General features: G+C 46.8%; 1 protein-coding gene across 2 annotated transcripts in view; it reads right to left on the bottom strand.

The window, feature by feature from the left end:
• Nucleotides 1-10,074, bottom strand: part of LOC134936575 (patatin-like phospholipase domain-containing protein 6) — a 112,085-nt gene extending 102,011 nt beyond the window's left edge. For both annotated transcript variants that reach the window (XM_063931665.1, XM_063931666.1), the window contains exons 1-3: nt 10,027-10,074; nt 9,202-9,249; nt 6,837-6,936 (exon numbers count right to left, since the gene is read on the bottom strand). In XM_063931665.1, the coding sequence (XP_063787735.1) occupies nt 6,837-6,936; nt 9,202-9,249; nt 10,027-10,056 (178 nt within the window). In that variant the 5' untranslated portion in view covers nt 10,057-10,074. The remainder of the gene's footprint in view (nt 1-6,836; nt 6,937-9,201; nt 9,250-10,026) is intronic.
• Nucleotides 10,075-17,601: the final 7,527 nt, after the last annotated feature.

The following is a 17,601-nucleotide window of genomic DNA, read 5'->3' as shown; positions in this document are numbered from 1 at the left end:
CTGAACTTAGGGAGCGAGATAATGCATCTGCCTTTTTGTTGAGGGAACCTGGTCGGTAACTGAGTTTAAAATTAAAACGGGTAAAGAAGAGTGCCCATCTTGCTTGGCGTGGGTTCAGACATCGGTCTGACTGTAGATACAGGAGGTTCTTGTGATCCATGGTCACTGAAATTGGATGCTGAGCTCCCTCCAACAAATACCTCCACTCCTCAAAGGCCAACTTAATTGCCAGTAATTCCTGTTCCCCAATAGCGTAATTCTGTTCAGTGTGGGAGAATCTTCGCGAGTAAAACGCACAAGGATGGACCTTCATGTCCTCGAAAAGCTGGGATAATACTACTCCTACTCCTACAGTAGAGGCATCAACCTCCACCAAGAACGGACGGCTGAGATCGGGTTGTCGAAGAACTGGAGCAGTCGTGAAGGCCTCCTTTAAAGATGAAAAAGCTTTCAAAGCCTCCGGAGACCACTTGGCAGGATCGGCTCCCTTCCTAGTTAATGCGGTTATAGGAGCTATGACAGAATAATACATTTGAATGAATCTTCAGTAGAAGTTAGCAAACCCCAGGAAACGTTGAATTCCTTTAAGGGTAGCTGGAAGTGCCCAATCCTGAATCGCCTGGACTTTAGCGGGGTCCATCTGTAACTTCTGCCCAGAAAGAATGTAACCGAGGAATGGAATCGTGGGTACTTCAAAGGTGCACTTCTCTAACTTACAGAATAACTGATTCCTTCGTAAACGAGTTAACACTTCTTTGACTTGTTCCCGATGGGTCTTCAGATCCTTAGAAAAAATGAGGATGTCATCCAGATACACTACCAAGCAGTCAGAGAAGATCTCTGAAGATTTTGTTAACAAACTCTTGAAAGACGGCTGGGGCGTTACATAGGCCAAAAGGCCTTACCAGGTATTCGTAATGGCCGTCGCGGGTATTAAATGCAGTCTTCCACTCGTCCCCTGGGCGAATACGTATAAGATTGTAGGCCCCACGTAAGTCCAACTTAGTAAATACAGTAGCTTCTTTAACGCGGTCGAACAGTTCTGGAATCAGAGGTAACGGATATCTGTTCTTAACTGTTATGTCATTGAGACCTCTATAGTCAATACAGGGCCGCAACTCCCCCATCCTTCTTTTTGACGAAGAAAAACCCTGCTCCGGCCGGAGATGTAGAAGACCTGATGAACCCTTTCTCCAAGTTCTCCCGGGTATACTCCGACATGGCCTGTGTCTCGGGAAGTGAGAGAGGGTAAATTCGACCTTGGGGAGGAGTCTTACCGGGTACTAGCTCAATGGGACAATCCCAAGTACGATGCAGAGGCAAGGTGTCCGCCCCATGCTTACTGAAAACATCTTGAAAAGCTTGGTACTCCACATGAAGGCTGGAAGGGCTGGAAGAACAGAGAGGTCTAACTGAAGGTAAACAGTTCTGAAAACAGTCGTGTCCCCAAGAGAGAACATCCATAGTTTGCCAATCTATGTGGGGATTGTGTCTGATTAACCATGGAAACCCTAGGATTAGTTCATAAGAGGCTTTAGGAATTACAAGGAAAGAGATTTCTTCTGAATGGAGAACTCCGACCTTCATCTTGAGAGGAATAGTACGAAAGGATATAATACCCTCAGGGATATAACTTCCATCCACTGCGGTAACAGAAATGGTACGATCCAAAGGAACAATTTGTATTCCAGATCGTTTGACCAGAGCTGACGTAATGAAGCTTTCGGCGGCTCCGGAGTCGAGTAGTGCAGGGATGAGAAGAGAAGAAGAAGGGAGCTCCAATTGGGTTAACAGGACAGACTCTTTCTTGGTATGTAATTCTGAGAATTCTCCTAGTTTGACCTCTCCAGAACAAACTAGGAGTGGGCGTTTCCCGGACGTAGATTGCAAGTTTTAACAAAGTGATCAGATGCACCACAATACAGGCAGAGGTTCCCTTGTTGCCGTCTCTGACGTTCTTCATTGGAGAGGCGGGAGCGATTAATCTGCATGGGTTCTTCCGCAGTTGGTGATGATGGTGTTGCTGGAAGAACAACTCTAGGCTTAGGGCGATCTGACCGCAACCTCTCCATACAGCGTTCTCTGTACCTCAGGTCTAACTTATTGCATAAAGAAATTAGTTTATCCAACTTATCAGGTACGTCCTGAGTTGCGAGGTCATCTTTGATCTTTTCGGAGAGACCGCTCCAGAAAGCTGCAATGAGAGCCTCCTCGTTCCAGTTCAGTTCTTAGGAAAGGGTGCGAAACTGGATCAGGTACGGACTGACTGTACGCGTGCCCTGACGCAGACGCAGGATCTCCAATGAGGCGGCTGAAGTCCTGCCCGGTTCGTCGAAGGTTTTTCGGAAGGTGGCCACGAATTCTGGATCGTTAGATAAGATGGGATCCATCCTCTCCCACAAATGTGAAGCCCATTCCAACGCTTGCCCGGTAAGTAAAGAAATTATATAGGCTACTTTGGTTCGTGCTGATGGGAAGTTGGCCGACTGTAGTTCGAACTGGATTTCGCACTGGTTAAGAAACCCGCGGCATTGTTTTGGATTCCCATCGAATTTACTGGGAGGTGGCAAATGCAACCGTGGAAGTGGTACTGGTACAGGAGGAAGCGGGACCGGAGGTGCTAATGTGGGAGCAGCTGTAGATACTTGAGAGGCCGTCATGGCAACACAGAGAGAATCGAGACGTTCGGACATACTCTGCATGAACTGCACGATTTGAGATTGTGTGGCCTCCTGCTTACTTAAGCGAGACCAGATATCTGCAGTTGAATCCCCTCCTGAGGCCTGATCACCCGTCGAATCCATTGGGCCAGTGCTTACTGTCACGTCTAGCAGAGTTTGAGGATCCGGCAGAAGAGATTTGCCCGAGGAGGTAGCAGGCTGTGAATGAACCAGATGAGGGGGATGGATATAGTTCCTTCGCATGGGACACGGAGCAATGAAGAATGTAGGCGGGGTTTGAGAGTAAATGGAAAGTATTTATTATGTACAGGGCTGAGGTAGAGAACCGAGGCTGGGGCACGATGGTTAAAGACGTGGCTGGAGGCGAAGAACTGTGGACTGTGATTTGTAAGACGAGACTGTAGAAGATGAACTGTGGAACTGTGGATGGTGGTTGCAGACGTGGCTTGAGACAAGGACTGTGGACTGTGGTTTGGAGAACGAGGCTGAAGATAATAATCTGCAGGCTGTGGTCGGTGGTACAGAGGCGTGGCTGGTGAAGGAGATCTGTGGAGTGTGGCTTGAAAGACGAGGCAGAAGACCCGGGGCCGACTGTGCCCAAAGAGTCTTACTGGACCGGGTTTCCCAGGGGCGCTTCCACAGGCAGTAGCAGGCTAGAAACGGCAGGGCTGCAGCAGCAACAAAGAACCGACCAAGCAGGATCAGGAGGAACCAGAATACAGCAGGAATCCTGGGAGCACAGGCGAAAGCACCTACAACAGGGTTGTAACTTGAAGCACTGGCATCCCTGTCCTAAACCAGCCCCCTTTTATATGGAGAGATTCCCCTGGATTGGCTGGAAGAAACAGGAACTATGCTAAAAACTTGGTCTCCAACATGGCGGCGCCCAGTAATGCAGACCTTTTTGCAAAGCCACAATGCTCACTGCCCCTGGTCTCCTAGCAACGGCTCAGCAAGAGCGACCCGCTGTAGCGACGTCCCGCCGCCACGAGCGGACCCCCTCACCGCCGCTACTGCTGCCCACGGATCCGGTGCAGCAGCCCACCTCCGCCGCTGCCCGCACATCGCCAAGGAAGCCAGCCCCGCGGCCCCAGCGTACCGGTAAGACTCCGGACGCTGACAGGCGATCTCTTAGATGGTAATGTTATGCTCCCATTTTCCCTACTTCAGTCTCGCTATAACCTTCCTAGTAGGGAGTTATTTCACTATTTTCAGGTCCATCATTGGTATAAAAGTGCACCCAGACCTTTGGAGACCCTGTGTCTGGTATCTCAGGCTGTGATTGCTCGAATAGCCTTGTATAATTCGAAGAAAGATATCTCTTTTTGGTACAGAACTCTTTTAAGTTTTATCCTTATTACTAAAACCAATGCACAGTTGAAAAGAGAGGCGGACCTGGGGCTCTCACTGTCTGAGACTCAGTGCAAACGAATATTTACTTCATCTTATAGCATGTCGAGATGTCTGAACCATATGGAGATGCATTTTAAGCTTTTGCATAGATTGTATCTTACGCCTGATCGGTTACATGCATTTTGGCAATCCTGTTCAAAATATTGTTGGCGAGACTGTGGAGTGGTGTGGCACATTTTCCATATTTTCTGGACGTGTCCCTCTCATCACAGTTCTCGTCACAGTTTCTGGTTTGAGATATTCCAGCTGATAAATAGGGTGCTGAACTTGTCATTGTCCTCATCCCCGGCCTTAGCCCTGCTAAATGTTTATCCTGCTGAAGTGTTGCCTCACCAAAGATACTTGTTTGGTCATATCTGTATAGCAGCCAGGACTGCAATAACCCAATGTTGGAAACAATCTTCTCCGCCCCCCTTGACTCTGGTAATTAATAAGATACAATTCCATTTTACTATGGAAACTGAATTTATGCCTTACTCTCCTTCTGCCTCTTCTCCAATGGTGAAGTGGATGCCTTGGCATGAGTACGTGACGGATAGTGTAGGTGCCTTTTCCCCTTCTTAAATGACCTTCCGATCTATTTGCTAACTGTTCTGGTCTCACTGTTTTAAGGGGTTTCATGCCTACTGTTACAGTGTATTGTATGACCTGTGACTGTTTGATTATTTAGCTCATTCTTCCCCGATGTATTTTCGAACACAAAAATTATCTATTGGAACTGTTGCATTAGTGTTTGTGACATGTTTGCTTATTATATGTATGCATCCCACCCCCATACCCTGGTTCTGTACCCTCTTCCTCCCTTCTTTTTTGTATCCCATCCCTTTATAAAAAGAGAAATTTGTATTCTCAATAAAAACTATTGATGATGAAAAAAATGAGGAACCCCAGTCATAAGGCGGGCCTTCTGTATACTGCTTCAGTCAGGCTGACAAGGATTATGGCTAATACCCCTTTTTACACCAAAATCCCGGGTCCAACTGCTGGTACTTGGAGATGACATCATCTTCAAGAGACAGTAAATCCAGATCTCCCCGTGGTTCAAAACCAGAATGGGCTGGACCAGGCCGGTAACCTGCAGTGGGTTTGGGGGGCTTGTCCGGTCAGGGAGGGTGTCTGTTACAGCTGTCACCGGGGAGACAGGCAGGGAGAGATTACAGCCTCCCGTATGAAACAGTGATGGGGTAAAAGCTGGAAAGTTCCGGACCATATGAGGTGGCTATAATCTCTCCCACCCTGGTGACAGCTGTCAGAGACACAATTGCATTTTTAATTCACTCCCCTTGCTTTAAAAGGGACCTTGGTGGAATGACCTGGATTACCCGTTTACACTGACCCTTAACCCAGGTCCTTTCCGGGCTCAACACTGGTCGCTACCCAGGTGGGATTCCCGAGTCACTGGTTGGGGTTTTGTTTTTTTGGGGGGGCGGAGTGACGGGACCATCTTCCACTGAGACAAGTCCTGTGTTATTATGGCAATAACACAGGTTTAGCAACAATGGAAAAGGGGTATTAGACTGAACTGGGTTTTGCTTCTGAGGTAATGAGCTTGGTCCCTGATCTGCAGGTAGAGGAGAGAAGACAATGTGGTTTGGTGGCCTTGTCAGTGCTTTATCGACGTGGTGATTATAGCCCCTTTAGAGGATTATGGTCAAGTTGTTCTGCAGTGAACCCCCCGGCTTTTGCTGAATGCCTTGTGTATTACTGTATGCACAGATCTCTATTTTGATACAAATTAAAGCAACATGGGCATCTTCCCGGTCGTTTTGCCAAAGTGATTCCAAATGCTGGGCATACACAGTCAGATAAAATGACTGTCCGACCAACAGACACTTTATCTGACCACCTGTCACCTAGCAGCTATCACAGGCACACACCATGAGATATCTCACAGTGTGTCATACTTGTCTACTCTCCCGGATTCTGTGGGAGACACACGGTTTCTTGGGTAGTCCCTCGCAGCCCCAGAAGAGTGGGCACCCCTCCTGCATTCTGCACACTTTCTAGTGAAGTGGGCAGAATGTGAAGATAAATAGTGGAATCCTCGGACCCAGCGGAGGGGGTGGGGTCTAATGACGCAATTATATGCTAATCACGTCATTTTAGCCTAATGACGCAATTTGCTCAGCCCAGCCCCCGTCGCCGCCCACCTGTTTCTCCTCTCCGGGCATCTCCCGTAGAGTAGATTAATAATGTCGGTAAGTATGCAGTGTATGCCCACATTATATCATGGTTCCTCCCATGGCGAGAAGACATATCCCCATTCCTCCGGTGTGAAGGATCAGGGGAAATGTCTGTCCGTCAGCTACAGCAGCGCATACGCTGCCAGATGTGGCTGACTTGCAATTTAAAAAAACATTGCATCAGGCGGACATGCTGGACCGTCCATATTTTCTGAATGGTCACGCACATCTACTGTACAATTAGATAATTGTATTATGTATGCCCAGCATAACTCAGAGGGGTCCCGGGTACCCTCAGCTAGTAGTATAAGGCTGCCTCTGGCAGGCAAGGTAGGCTGAGTGGGCAAAAAGAGAAACACAAAAGTCCGGTGTCCCCACAATAGATAGCTGGGTGGAAATAATTATACTTGTGCCTGGATATCTGCTGCACTCTACAACCAGAATCATCAGTAGACTGCATGTAGCAACGTAGAGAGGAAGTTCGTTACACTACCAACAAAGTACAGTACGGAATGTACTTCATCAACAAAGCAATGACTGTATGATGCTTAGTACTCACCTGATTTGTGAGCTTGTACCACCCACTGGATAAACCACAGTAAGCAGACTCCTCCCACAAGAAGCCCCGCCCCCACAGTGTAATGTGTCATTGTATAGTCCTGGGGAAAAACACACAGCATTCTGAGTAAATCAATGAGTCACCCATACAGACTTCTTTTTGAATAACCTAATGCACAGGTTCTCAAACTCGGTCCTCAGGACCCCACACAGTGCATGTTTTGCAGGTCTCCTCACAGAATCGCAAGTGAAATAATTAGCTCCACCTGTGGACCTTTTAAAATGTGTCAGTGAGTAATTAATACACCTGTGCACTTGCCAGGTTACCTGCAAAACATGCACTGTGTGGGGTCCTGAGGACAGAGTTTGAGAACCACTGACCTAATACATAGGTTCTCAAACTCGGTCCTCAGGACCCCACACAGTACATGTTTTGTAGGTAACCCAGCAGGTCCACAGGTTGAGCTCATTATTTCACTTGTGATTCTGTGAGGAGACCTGCAAAACATGCACTGTGTGGGGTCCTGAGGACCGAGTTTGAGAACCTGTGACCTAATGGTTTCTACCGTTTGGATGGCTTTCACAATTGGTTGCTTCTGTTTTCCTTATCTTTTTTGGACAAACTTGGGGATATATTTTTAAAAGGATTTCTACTCATTTGAAAACATACATAATACGATATTACTGTGGCGCCAGTGAACACTGAGCCTGATTCTGAGTTGGGAGTAAAGATGGACAAGCCATGTAGCACTGCAAGGTGGAGCAAATACATTTATTTATATGCGTGCAGGGTAAACACTGGCTGCTTTTGCATGTAGCCCACAAATACGGAGCATTATTTTTACACAGCAATTTAGGGGTCTATTTACTAAGCCTTGGATGGAGATAAAGTGAACAGAGATAAAGTACCAGCCAATCAGCTCCTAACTGTCATGTTACAGGCTGGGTTTGAAAAATGACAGTTAGGAGCTGGTTGGTTTGTACTTTATCTCCATCCAAGGCTTAGTACATAGACCCCTTAGATTGTCAGTCTGCACATTTTCAATCTGCCCCATCTGTGGCAACCAGTAGTATGCCTCCAACCACACTACCCCCGATCCTGTACAGCAGGGGTGGGGAACCTTTGGCCCTCCAGCTGTTGTTGAACAACACATCCCAGCATGCCCTGCTACAGTTTTGCTATTTGGCCATGCAAAGACTATTGCAAGGCATGCTGGGATGTGTAGTTCAACAACAGCTGGAGGGCCAAAGGTTCCCCATCCCTGCTGTAAAGCATACCCTGAATAATCAGACTACTCCACGATAGTCAAAGTCCACCCCAAAGTTGAGAAGCAAATTACCCTAGTGAGGGGATGGTACAGTAATACCCCTTTCACATCTCCAATGCCGGATCCCACCTGGGAATTGGAAACGGGTCATTCCCAGGTGGGATCTGGCATTGGAGACTCTCCTACCTCTTTCTGATGGCTTCCAGACCCGGCAATATGCCGGGTCGGTTGCCATAACGGCAGGGGGCGGAGCTGGCAGCGGGGGCAGAGGTGGCGCTGGGAGATGAGCTCATATCAGCGCCACCTCTCCCTATCTTGTAAACGGGTCCCGGATCGGATCAAACCGGGAATCCGTTTACAGAGCCACTGACCCGGTATTCAACCCGGGAATAACACTGCTTATAACTCGGGTTGAATTACTGGGTCAGGGCCCACAGAAAATCTGACATGGCGCTTTCATACCGCACACTGACCCGGGTCGATACCGGGTTATTTGTGCGGTGTGAAAGGGGTATAAAAGGGATATCAACCCCTTCAATATACACAGTCGACAGGGCAATAGGGATGGACACCACTTGAACGAACAACCAATACATCTGCCAGTCTCCCATGGTGGGGCAGCACTTTATCTCTCCATGCTTTTATAAATCTAGCCCTAGGTGTTATAGTGGTCTAATTTACTAAGCCTTCGATGGAGATAAAGTGGATGGAGATAAGTACCAGCCAATCATCTCCCAACTGTCATTTTTCAAACACAGCCTGTGGCATGGCAGTTAGGAGCCGATTGGCTGGTACTATGGGGCAGATGTGTTGACCTGGAGAAGGCATAAGGAAGTGATAAACCAGTATTAAGTGCAAGGTGATAATGCACCAGCCAATCAGCTCCTAACTGTTAATTTACATATGGGAGCTGAATGGCTGGTGTGTTTATCACCTTGCACTTATCACTGGTTTATCATTTCCTTATGCCTTCTCCAGGTTAATACATCTGCCCATTTATCTCCATCCAAGGCTTAGTGAATAGACCCCTAAATCTACTAACAGCCATTCATGTACTAAGCATGTGTGGAAATAAATACAGCTCATGGCAATACTTACCACCTCAGCTCCTGCTAAGCTCCAACTCTCCTGCATCATATGAGTGTCCTGCACAAAGATAGGGGTTAATCTCAGCAGAACACATGATATTTTAGTAATTATTCCGTTACTGAACTAGAGGAGGTATACGCAGGCAGGCAAAGCATTTATCCAACACAGATGGCGCTCTTGTTACTGTGCTACAGAGAATACATTGTGGCCAGTGGTAAGATGATGTCACAGTACATTCCTAGGTGGTATTGTGCTGCTTACATTATTACATAATGACAGACCTCAACACCATTCTCCACACGTTTGTGTGCAAAGCATCAATAGAGAACATCACTTCACTTCATTCACCAAACTGTACATTTCATGTCGCATTTTCTGCAAAACAATTGGCTGAATATTACCTGCATGGGATTCTGAGATCTACTGCAGAGAGTTCACTGCAACACCTCAATCCAATTATATTCCATATTAACACAAGTTTAAGAACATCTAGTGATTTTTCTTATGGTAAATGTAATTGAAGGGTTAATATACTAAAGCTTTTCATGTCCAACCTGTTGCCATAATTATGCACGACCTATTTCTGCAGAGCATTGCAACACACTATGATAAACATGCAGGTTTACTATCAGTACCCATTTTTTGTTTACATGGCATGTGTTCTAACTTCTGCTAACTACACATAACAGCATATAATAATCCCTGCTCACATGAAATGCCATGTAAAGCCCTCTCTACTGCACCCCTGCAGGCTATTATGCAGCCCTTCCCTATAATCAATGCATGGGAATTGTCACACAGAAAGCTGCACTTTCCACCTGTCAGTGTCCTCACTTGCTCGACCTTCTCCTGACTTGTTATCATGCTTCAGCCACTATTAGTGACATCATCAGTCAGGGCTGGGCATGGGTTGCAGCCATATTTGGAAGTCATAGTAAATACAGCACCATCTTGCTCCACCAACACTATGTCTGTGGCAGAACGTTGTGCCAACCCAGGCAGCCATCTTGCTCCACCAAGGCAAAAAAAAAAAAAAAAACCTGAATGTCAGTGGTGAAGTTTTCAGTGCAGCATTAATAGCAAATATGTTTTATGTATTTGCTGCTCCATTACTTTACACCACACAGGTAAAAGGCAGAGCACATAGGCAATGTGTTTCTGAATGAACCCTGCACTATATCGGTACAAATCCGAAAAAGAGGCGTGGCCGCGGGTAAAGGGGGTGTGGCCACGCCCCTTTTCCTACACTTTCGATGGAAGTTTGGAGAGCCAAAAATCGGTACAGACAGAGCCGGCCCTAACCAATATGATGCCCTAGGCAAGATTTTGGCTGGTGCCCCCTAGCACCGCCGCTAGTTATGCAGGAGATGCCTGGCATGAGTCTGCTAATGTCGGGTGCCTTTTGTTTATGAAAAAATGCATCTTATTTGCATTACTTTGTGGCTAGGATGCACATGCAGCTTCTGCTGATTAAAATGATATGCAGCATGCCTATATTCTGTGTGTGACTGCGGCTATATCTGCATATGAAATGCTACATTACAGTGATTTCCAGGACTACACTGCAACGTAGCATTTTGTATGCAGATACAGCCGCAGTCACACACAGAATATAGGCATGCCGCATATCATTTTAATTAGCAGAAGCTGTTGGTGCCCCTAAGCATACCAAATGCCCTAGGCAATTGCCTAGTTTGCCTATGCCTAAGGCCGGCTCTGGGTACAGAGCATGAAAAAAAGGTACTGTACCTATTAAAAAGGTACAGTTGGAGGGTATGAGGAAAATACATGCATAGCATAGTGCCCTTTGCTCTACATAAACTGGCAGCCTGAGCTTAGAGTATTTTTGGACCTTGTGCTGTATTTACCCACTGGAATGTTTCACTGTATATAATATACTTATTATATAACTACAAATATGTGTTGTTGTTTTCTTAAAAAGAAATAGACTGCTGATATTTTAGATTCATAAAATTAATGCTACATGTACATATTCTTTGCTTATAAAAACGAATTAATAAATAAAAAAAATACTTAATTTGAGGGCCAGGTTAATTTGGGACCAGGAAGAGCCTGTATTAGGGAGGAATAAGCACTGAGGGGTATATTTACTAAAAGTTGATGTTGGTTGATTTTTTTATCAATTTTGTGTTTCAGGGTCTAAAGTATAATCACACATTTACTAACAGTTGATTATTTTTTTTTACATCAACATTTAAAAAAAAATGTCAAAAATCATCTGTTAGTAAATGTGGGATTTAGTGGTATATTTACTAAAAATCGATCTGGTCAATTTTTGGTCGATGTTTGATCAATTTGGTTTTTCAGGGTCCAAATTGCACATTTTCTAACAACTGATTTTTTTATTGTTTTAATTTAAAAAATCATCTGTTAATAATCGACCAAACATCGACCAAAATCAATTTTTAATAAATATAGCCCTGAGTGTTATCACTTTGATTTAGAGGTTTGCACATTTTGCGTGAGTGTGGCTTTTATACTTATGAATGCAGTGGATTTTTTTTTTGCTGCAGTAGTGCAAATGGGAATTGCAAGTAATAAATTCGAACAGACGGCGCAGCTTGAAATAATAAGAATTTACTTACCGATAATTCTATTTCTCGGAGTCCGTAGTGGATGCTGGGGTTCCTGAAAGGACCATGGGGAATAGCGGCTCCGCAGGAGACAGGGCACAAAAAGTAAAGCTTTAGGATCAGGTGGTGTGCACTGGCTCCTCCCCCTATGACCCTCCTCCAAGCCAGTTAGGTACTGTGCCCGGACGAGCGTACACAATAAGGGAGGAATTTTGAATCCCGGGTAAGACTCATACCAGCCACACCAATCACACCGTACAACTTGTGATCTAAACCCAGTTAACAGTATGATAACAGCGGAGCCTCTGAAAAGATGGCTCACAACAATAATAACCCGATTTTTGTAACTATGTACAAGTATTGCAGATAATCCGCACTTGGGATGGGCGCCCAGCATCCACTACGGACTCCGAGAAATAGAATTATCGGTAAGTAAATTCTTATTTTCTCTATCGTCCTAGTGGATGCTGGGGTTCCTGAAAGGACCATGGGGATTATACCAAAGCTCCCAAACGGGCGGGAGAGTGCGGATGACTCTGCAGCACCGAATGAGAGAACTCCAGGTCCTCTTTTGCCAGGATATCAAATTTGTAGAATTTTACAAACGTGTTCTCCCCTGACCACGTAGCTGCTCGGCAGAGTTGTAATGCCGAGACCTCTCGGGCAGCCGCCCAAGATGAGCCCACCTTCCTTGTGGAATGGGCCTTAACCGATTTAGACTGTGGCAGGCCTGCCTCAGAATGTGCAAGTTGAATTGTGTTACAAATCCAACGAGCAATCGACTGCTTAGAAGCAGGCGCACCCAACTTGTTGGGTGCATACAGTATAAACAGCGAGTCAGATTTTCTGACTCCAGCTGTCCTGGAACATATTTTCAGGGCCCTGACAACTTCTAGCAACTTGGAGTCCTCCAAGTCCCTAGTAGGTGCAAGGCACCACAATAAGCTGGTTCAGGTGAAACACTGACACCACCTTTAGGGAGAGAACTGGGGACGAGTCCGCAGCTCTGCCCTGTCCGAATGGACAAACAGATATGGGCTTTTTTGAGAAAAAACCACCAATTTGACACTCGCCTGGTCCAGGCCAGGGCCAAGAGCATGGTCACTTTTTATGTGAGATGCTTCAAATCCACATATTTGACTGGTTTTAAACCAATGTGATTTGAGGAATCCCAGAACTACGTTGAGATCCCACAGTGCCACTGGAGGCACAAAAAAGGGGTTTGTATATGCAATACTCCCTTGACAAACTTCTGGACTTCAGGAACTGAAGCCAATTCTTTCTGGAAGAAAATTTACAGGGCCGAATTTGAACCTTAATGGACCCCAATTTGAGGCCCATAGACACTCCTGTTTGCAGGAAATGCAGGAAACGACCGAGTTGAAATTTCTTTGTGGGGCCTTCCTGGCCTCACACCACGCAACATATTTTCGCCACACGTGGTGATAATGTTGTGCGGTCACCTCCTTTCTGGCTTTGACCAGGGTAGGAATGACCTCTTCCGGAATGCCTTTTTTCCCTTAGGATCCGGCTTTCCATCGCCATGCCGACAAACGCAGCTGCGGTAAGTCTTGGAACAGACATGGTACTTGCTGAAGCAAGTCCCTTCTTAGCGGCAGAGGCCATAAGACCTCTGTAAGCATCTCTTGAAGTTCCGGGTACCAAGTCCTTCTTGGCCAATCCGGAGCCATGAGTATAGTTCTTACTCCTCTACGTCTTATAATTCTCAGCACCTTAGGTATGAGAAGCAGAGGAGGGAACACATACACCGACTGGTACACCCACGGTGTTACCAGAACGTCCACATCTATTGCCTGAGGGTCTCTTGACCTGGCGCAATACCTGTCCCGTTTTTTTGTTCAGACGGGACGCCATCATGTCCACCTTTGGTATTTCCCAACGGTTTACAATCATGTGGAAAAAACTTCTCAATGAAGTTTCCACTCTCCCGGGTGGAGGTCGTGCTGAGGAAGTCTGCTTCCCAGTTTCCATTCCCGGGATGAAAAACTGCTGACAGTGTTATCACATGATTTTCCGCCCAGCGAAAAGTCCTTGCAGTTTCTGCCATTGCCCTCCTGCTTCTTGTGTCGCCCTGTCTGTTTACGTGGGCGACTGCCGTGATGTTTTTCCCACTGGATCAATACCGGCTGACCTTGAAGCAGAGGTCTTTGCTAAGCTTAGAGCATTATAAATTTACCCTTAGCTCCATTATATTTATGTGGAGAAAGGTCTCCATACTTGATCACACTCCCTGGAAATTTTTCCCTTGTGTGACTGCTCCCCAGCCTCTCAGGCTGGGCTCCGTGGTTACCAGCATCCAATCCTGAATGCCGAATCTGCGGCCCTCTAGAAGATGAGCACTCTATAACCACCACAGGAGAGACACCCTTGTCCTTGGATATTGGGTTATCCGCTGATGCATCTGAAGATGCGATCCGGACCATTTGTCCAGCAGATCCCACTGAAAAGTTCTTACGTGAAATCTGCCGAATGGAATTGCTTCGTAGGAAGCCACCATTTTTACCAGGACCCTTGTGCAATGATGCACTGTTTTTAGGAGGTTCCTGACTTGCTCGGATAACTCCCTGGCTTTCTCTTCCGGGAGAAACACCTTTTTCTGGACTGTGTCCAGAATCATCCCTAGGCACAGCAGACGTGTCGTCGGGATCAGCTGCGATTTTGGAATATTTAGAATCCACCCGTGCTGATTGTAGCAGTATCCGAGATAGTGCTACTCCGAACTCCAACTGTTCCCTGGACTATGCCCCTATCAGGAGATCGTCCAAGTAAGGGATAATTAAGACGCCTTTTCTTCGAAGAAGAATCATCAATTCGGCCATTACCTTGGTAAAGACCCCGGGGTGCCGTGGACAATCCAAACGGCAGCGTCTGAAACTGATAGTGACAGTTCTGCACCATGAACCTGAGGTACCCTTAGTGAGAAGGGCAAATTTGGGACATAGAGGTAAGCATCCCTGATGTCCCGGGACACTATATAGTCCCCTTCTTCCTGGTTCGTTATCACTGCTCTGAGTGACTTCATCTTAATTTGAACCTTTGTAAGTGTTCAAAAAAAATTTTTTAGAATAAGTCTCACCTAGCCTTCTGGCTTCAGTACCACAATATAGTGTGGAATAATACCCCTTTTCTGTAGTAGGAGGGGTAATTTAATTATCACCTGCTGGGAATACAGCTTGTGAATTTTTTCCCATACTACCTCCTTGTCGGAGGGAGACTTGGTAAAGCAGACTTCAGGAGCCTGCGAAGGGGAAACGTCTCGACATTCCCATCTGTACCCCCGGGATACTACTTGTAGGATCCAGGGGTCCTGTACGGTCTCAGCGCCATGCTGAGAACTTGTCAGACGCGGTGGAACGCTTCTGTTCCTGGGAATGGGCTGCCTGCTGCAGTCTTCTTCCCTTTCCTCTATCCCTGGGCAGATATGATCTTATAGGGACGAGAGGACTGAGGCTGAAAAGACGGTGTCTTTTTCTGCAGAGATGTGACTTAGGGTAAAAAAACGGTGGATTTTCCAGCAGTTGCCGTGACCACCAGGTCCGATGGACCGACCCCAAACAAGTCCTCTTCCTTTATACGGCCATACTGTGCCGTTTGGAATCTGCATCACCTGACCACTGTCGTGTCCATAACATCTTCTGGCAGTTATGGACATCGCGTTTATTCATGATGCCAGAGTGCAAATATCCCTCTGTGCATCTCGCATATATAGAAATGCATCCTTTAAATGCTCTATAGTCAATAAAATACTGTCCCTGTCAAGGGTATCAATATTTTTAGTCAGGGAATCCGACCAAGCCACCCTAGCTCTGCACATCCAGGCTGAGGCGATCGCTGGCCGCAGTATAACACCAGTATGTGTGTATATACTTTTTATTATATTTTCCAGCCTTGTCAGCTGGTCCTTGAGGACGGCCCTATCTATAGACGGTACCGCCACTTGTTTTGATAAGCGTGTGAGCGCCTTATCCACCTTAAGGGGTGTTTCCCAACGCGCCCTAACTTCCGGCGGGAAAGGGTATACCGCCCATAATTTTCTATCGGGGGGAACCCACGCATCATCACACACTTTATTTAATTTATCTGATTCAGGAAAAACTATGGTAGTTTTTTCACATCCCACATAATACCCTCTTTTGTGGTACTTGTAGTATCAGAAATACGTAACACCTCCTTCATTGCCTTTAACGTGTGGCCCTAATAAGGAATACGTTTGTTTATTCACCGTCGACACTGGATTCAGTGTCCCTGTCTGTGTCTGTGTCGACCGACTAAAGTAAACGGGCGTTTTAAAACCCTTGACGGTGTTTTTGAGACGTCTGGACCGTACTAATTGTTTGTCGGCCGTCTCATGTCGTCAACCGACCTTGCAGCGTGTTGACATTATCACGTAATTTCCTAAATAAGCCATCCATTCCGGTGTCGACTCCCTAGAGAGTGACATCACCATTACAGGCAATTGCTCCGCCTCCTCACCAACATCGTCCTCCTACCTGTCGACACACACGTACCGACACACAGCACACACACAGGGAATGCTCTGATAGAGGACAGGACCCACTAGCCCTTTGGAGAGACAGAGGGAGAGTTTGCCAGCACACACCAAAAACGCTATAATTATATAGGGACAACCTTATATAAGTGTTTTCCCTTATAGCATCTTAATATATATATAAACATATCGCCAAATTAGTGCCCCCCCTCTCTGTTTTAACCCTGTTTCTGTAGTGCAGTGCAGGGGAGAGCCTGGGAGCCTTCCCTCCAGCCTTTCTGTGAGGGAAAATGGCGCTGTGTGCTGAGGAGATAGGCCCCGCCCCTTTTTCGGCGGCCTCGTCTCCCGCTCTTAACGGATTCTGGCAGGGGTTAAATATCTCCATATAGCCTCCGGAGGCTATATGTGAGGTATTTTTAGCCAAAATAGGTATTCATTTGCCTCCCAGGGCGCCCCCCTCCCAGCGCCCTGCACCCTCAGTGACTGCCGTGTGAAGTGTGCTGAGAGGAAAATGGCGCACAGCTGCAGTGCTGTGCGCTACCTTTAGAAGACTGAGGAGTCTTCTGCCGCCGATTCTGGACCTCTTCTTACTTCAGCATCTGCAAGGGGGCCGGCGGCAAGGCTCCGGTGACCATCCAGGCTGTACCTGTGATCGTCCCTCTGGAGCTGATGTCCAGTAGCCAAGAAGCCAATCCATCCTGCACGCAGGTGAGTTCACTTCTTCTCCCCTAAGTCCCTCGTTGCAGTGATCCTGTTGCCAGCAGGACTCACTGTAAAATAAAAAACCTAAGCTAAACTTTCCTAAGCAGCTCTTTAGGAGAGCCACCTAGATTGCACCCTTCTCGGCCGGGCACAAAAATCTAACTGGCTTGGAGGAGGGTCATAGGGGGAGGAGCCAGTGCACACCACCTGATCCTAAAGCTTTACTTTTTGTGCCCTGTCTCCTGCGGAGCCGCTATTCCCCATGGTCCTTTCAGGAACCCCAGCATCCACTAGGACGATAGAGAAAATACAGGCGTGAGTGACACTAATGAATGAAGCCCTACGAGCTGGAGGGTGAATAAGCAGCCAGTCAGAAGCAGCGAGATAGTATTACCAGGCCTCCAGTGCCTAGGCAAATGACCAAGGGCCGGATTCAGGGATGGACGCAGTTCACATGCTGCCGCGTAGTTGGATGTAGCAGCAATATAGAAATATACTAATGCTGCAAGCGTTCTGTGTAAATGGACGCTTCCTGACGGCTTCTGTGATCCGCTGCAGCATCCTATGACGCAGCATCAGACCAGTCTGCAAAAGATCGGCCAT

The sequence above is a fragment of the Pseudophryne corroboree genome, chromosome 6, assembly GCF_028390025.1.
Source record: "Pseudophryne corroboree isolate aPseCor3 chromosome 6, aPseCor3.hap2, whole genome shotgun sequence".
In the NCBI taxonomy this organism is placed as follows: Eukaryota; Metazoa; Chordata; class Amphibia; order Anura; family Myobatrachidae; genus Pseudophryne; species Pseudophryne corroboree.
This window is presented reverse-complemented; position numbering and strand designations above follow the sequence as displayed.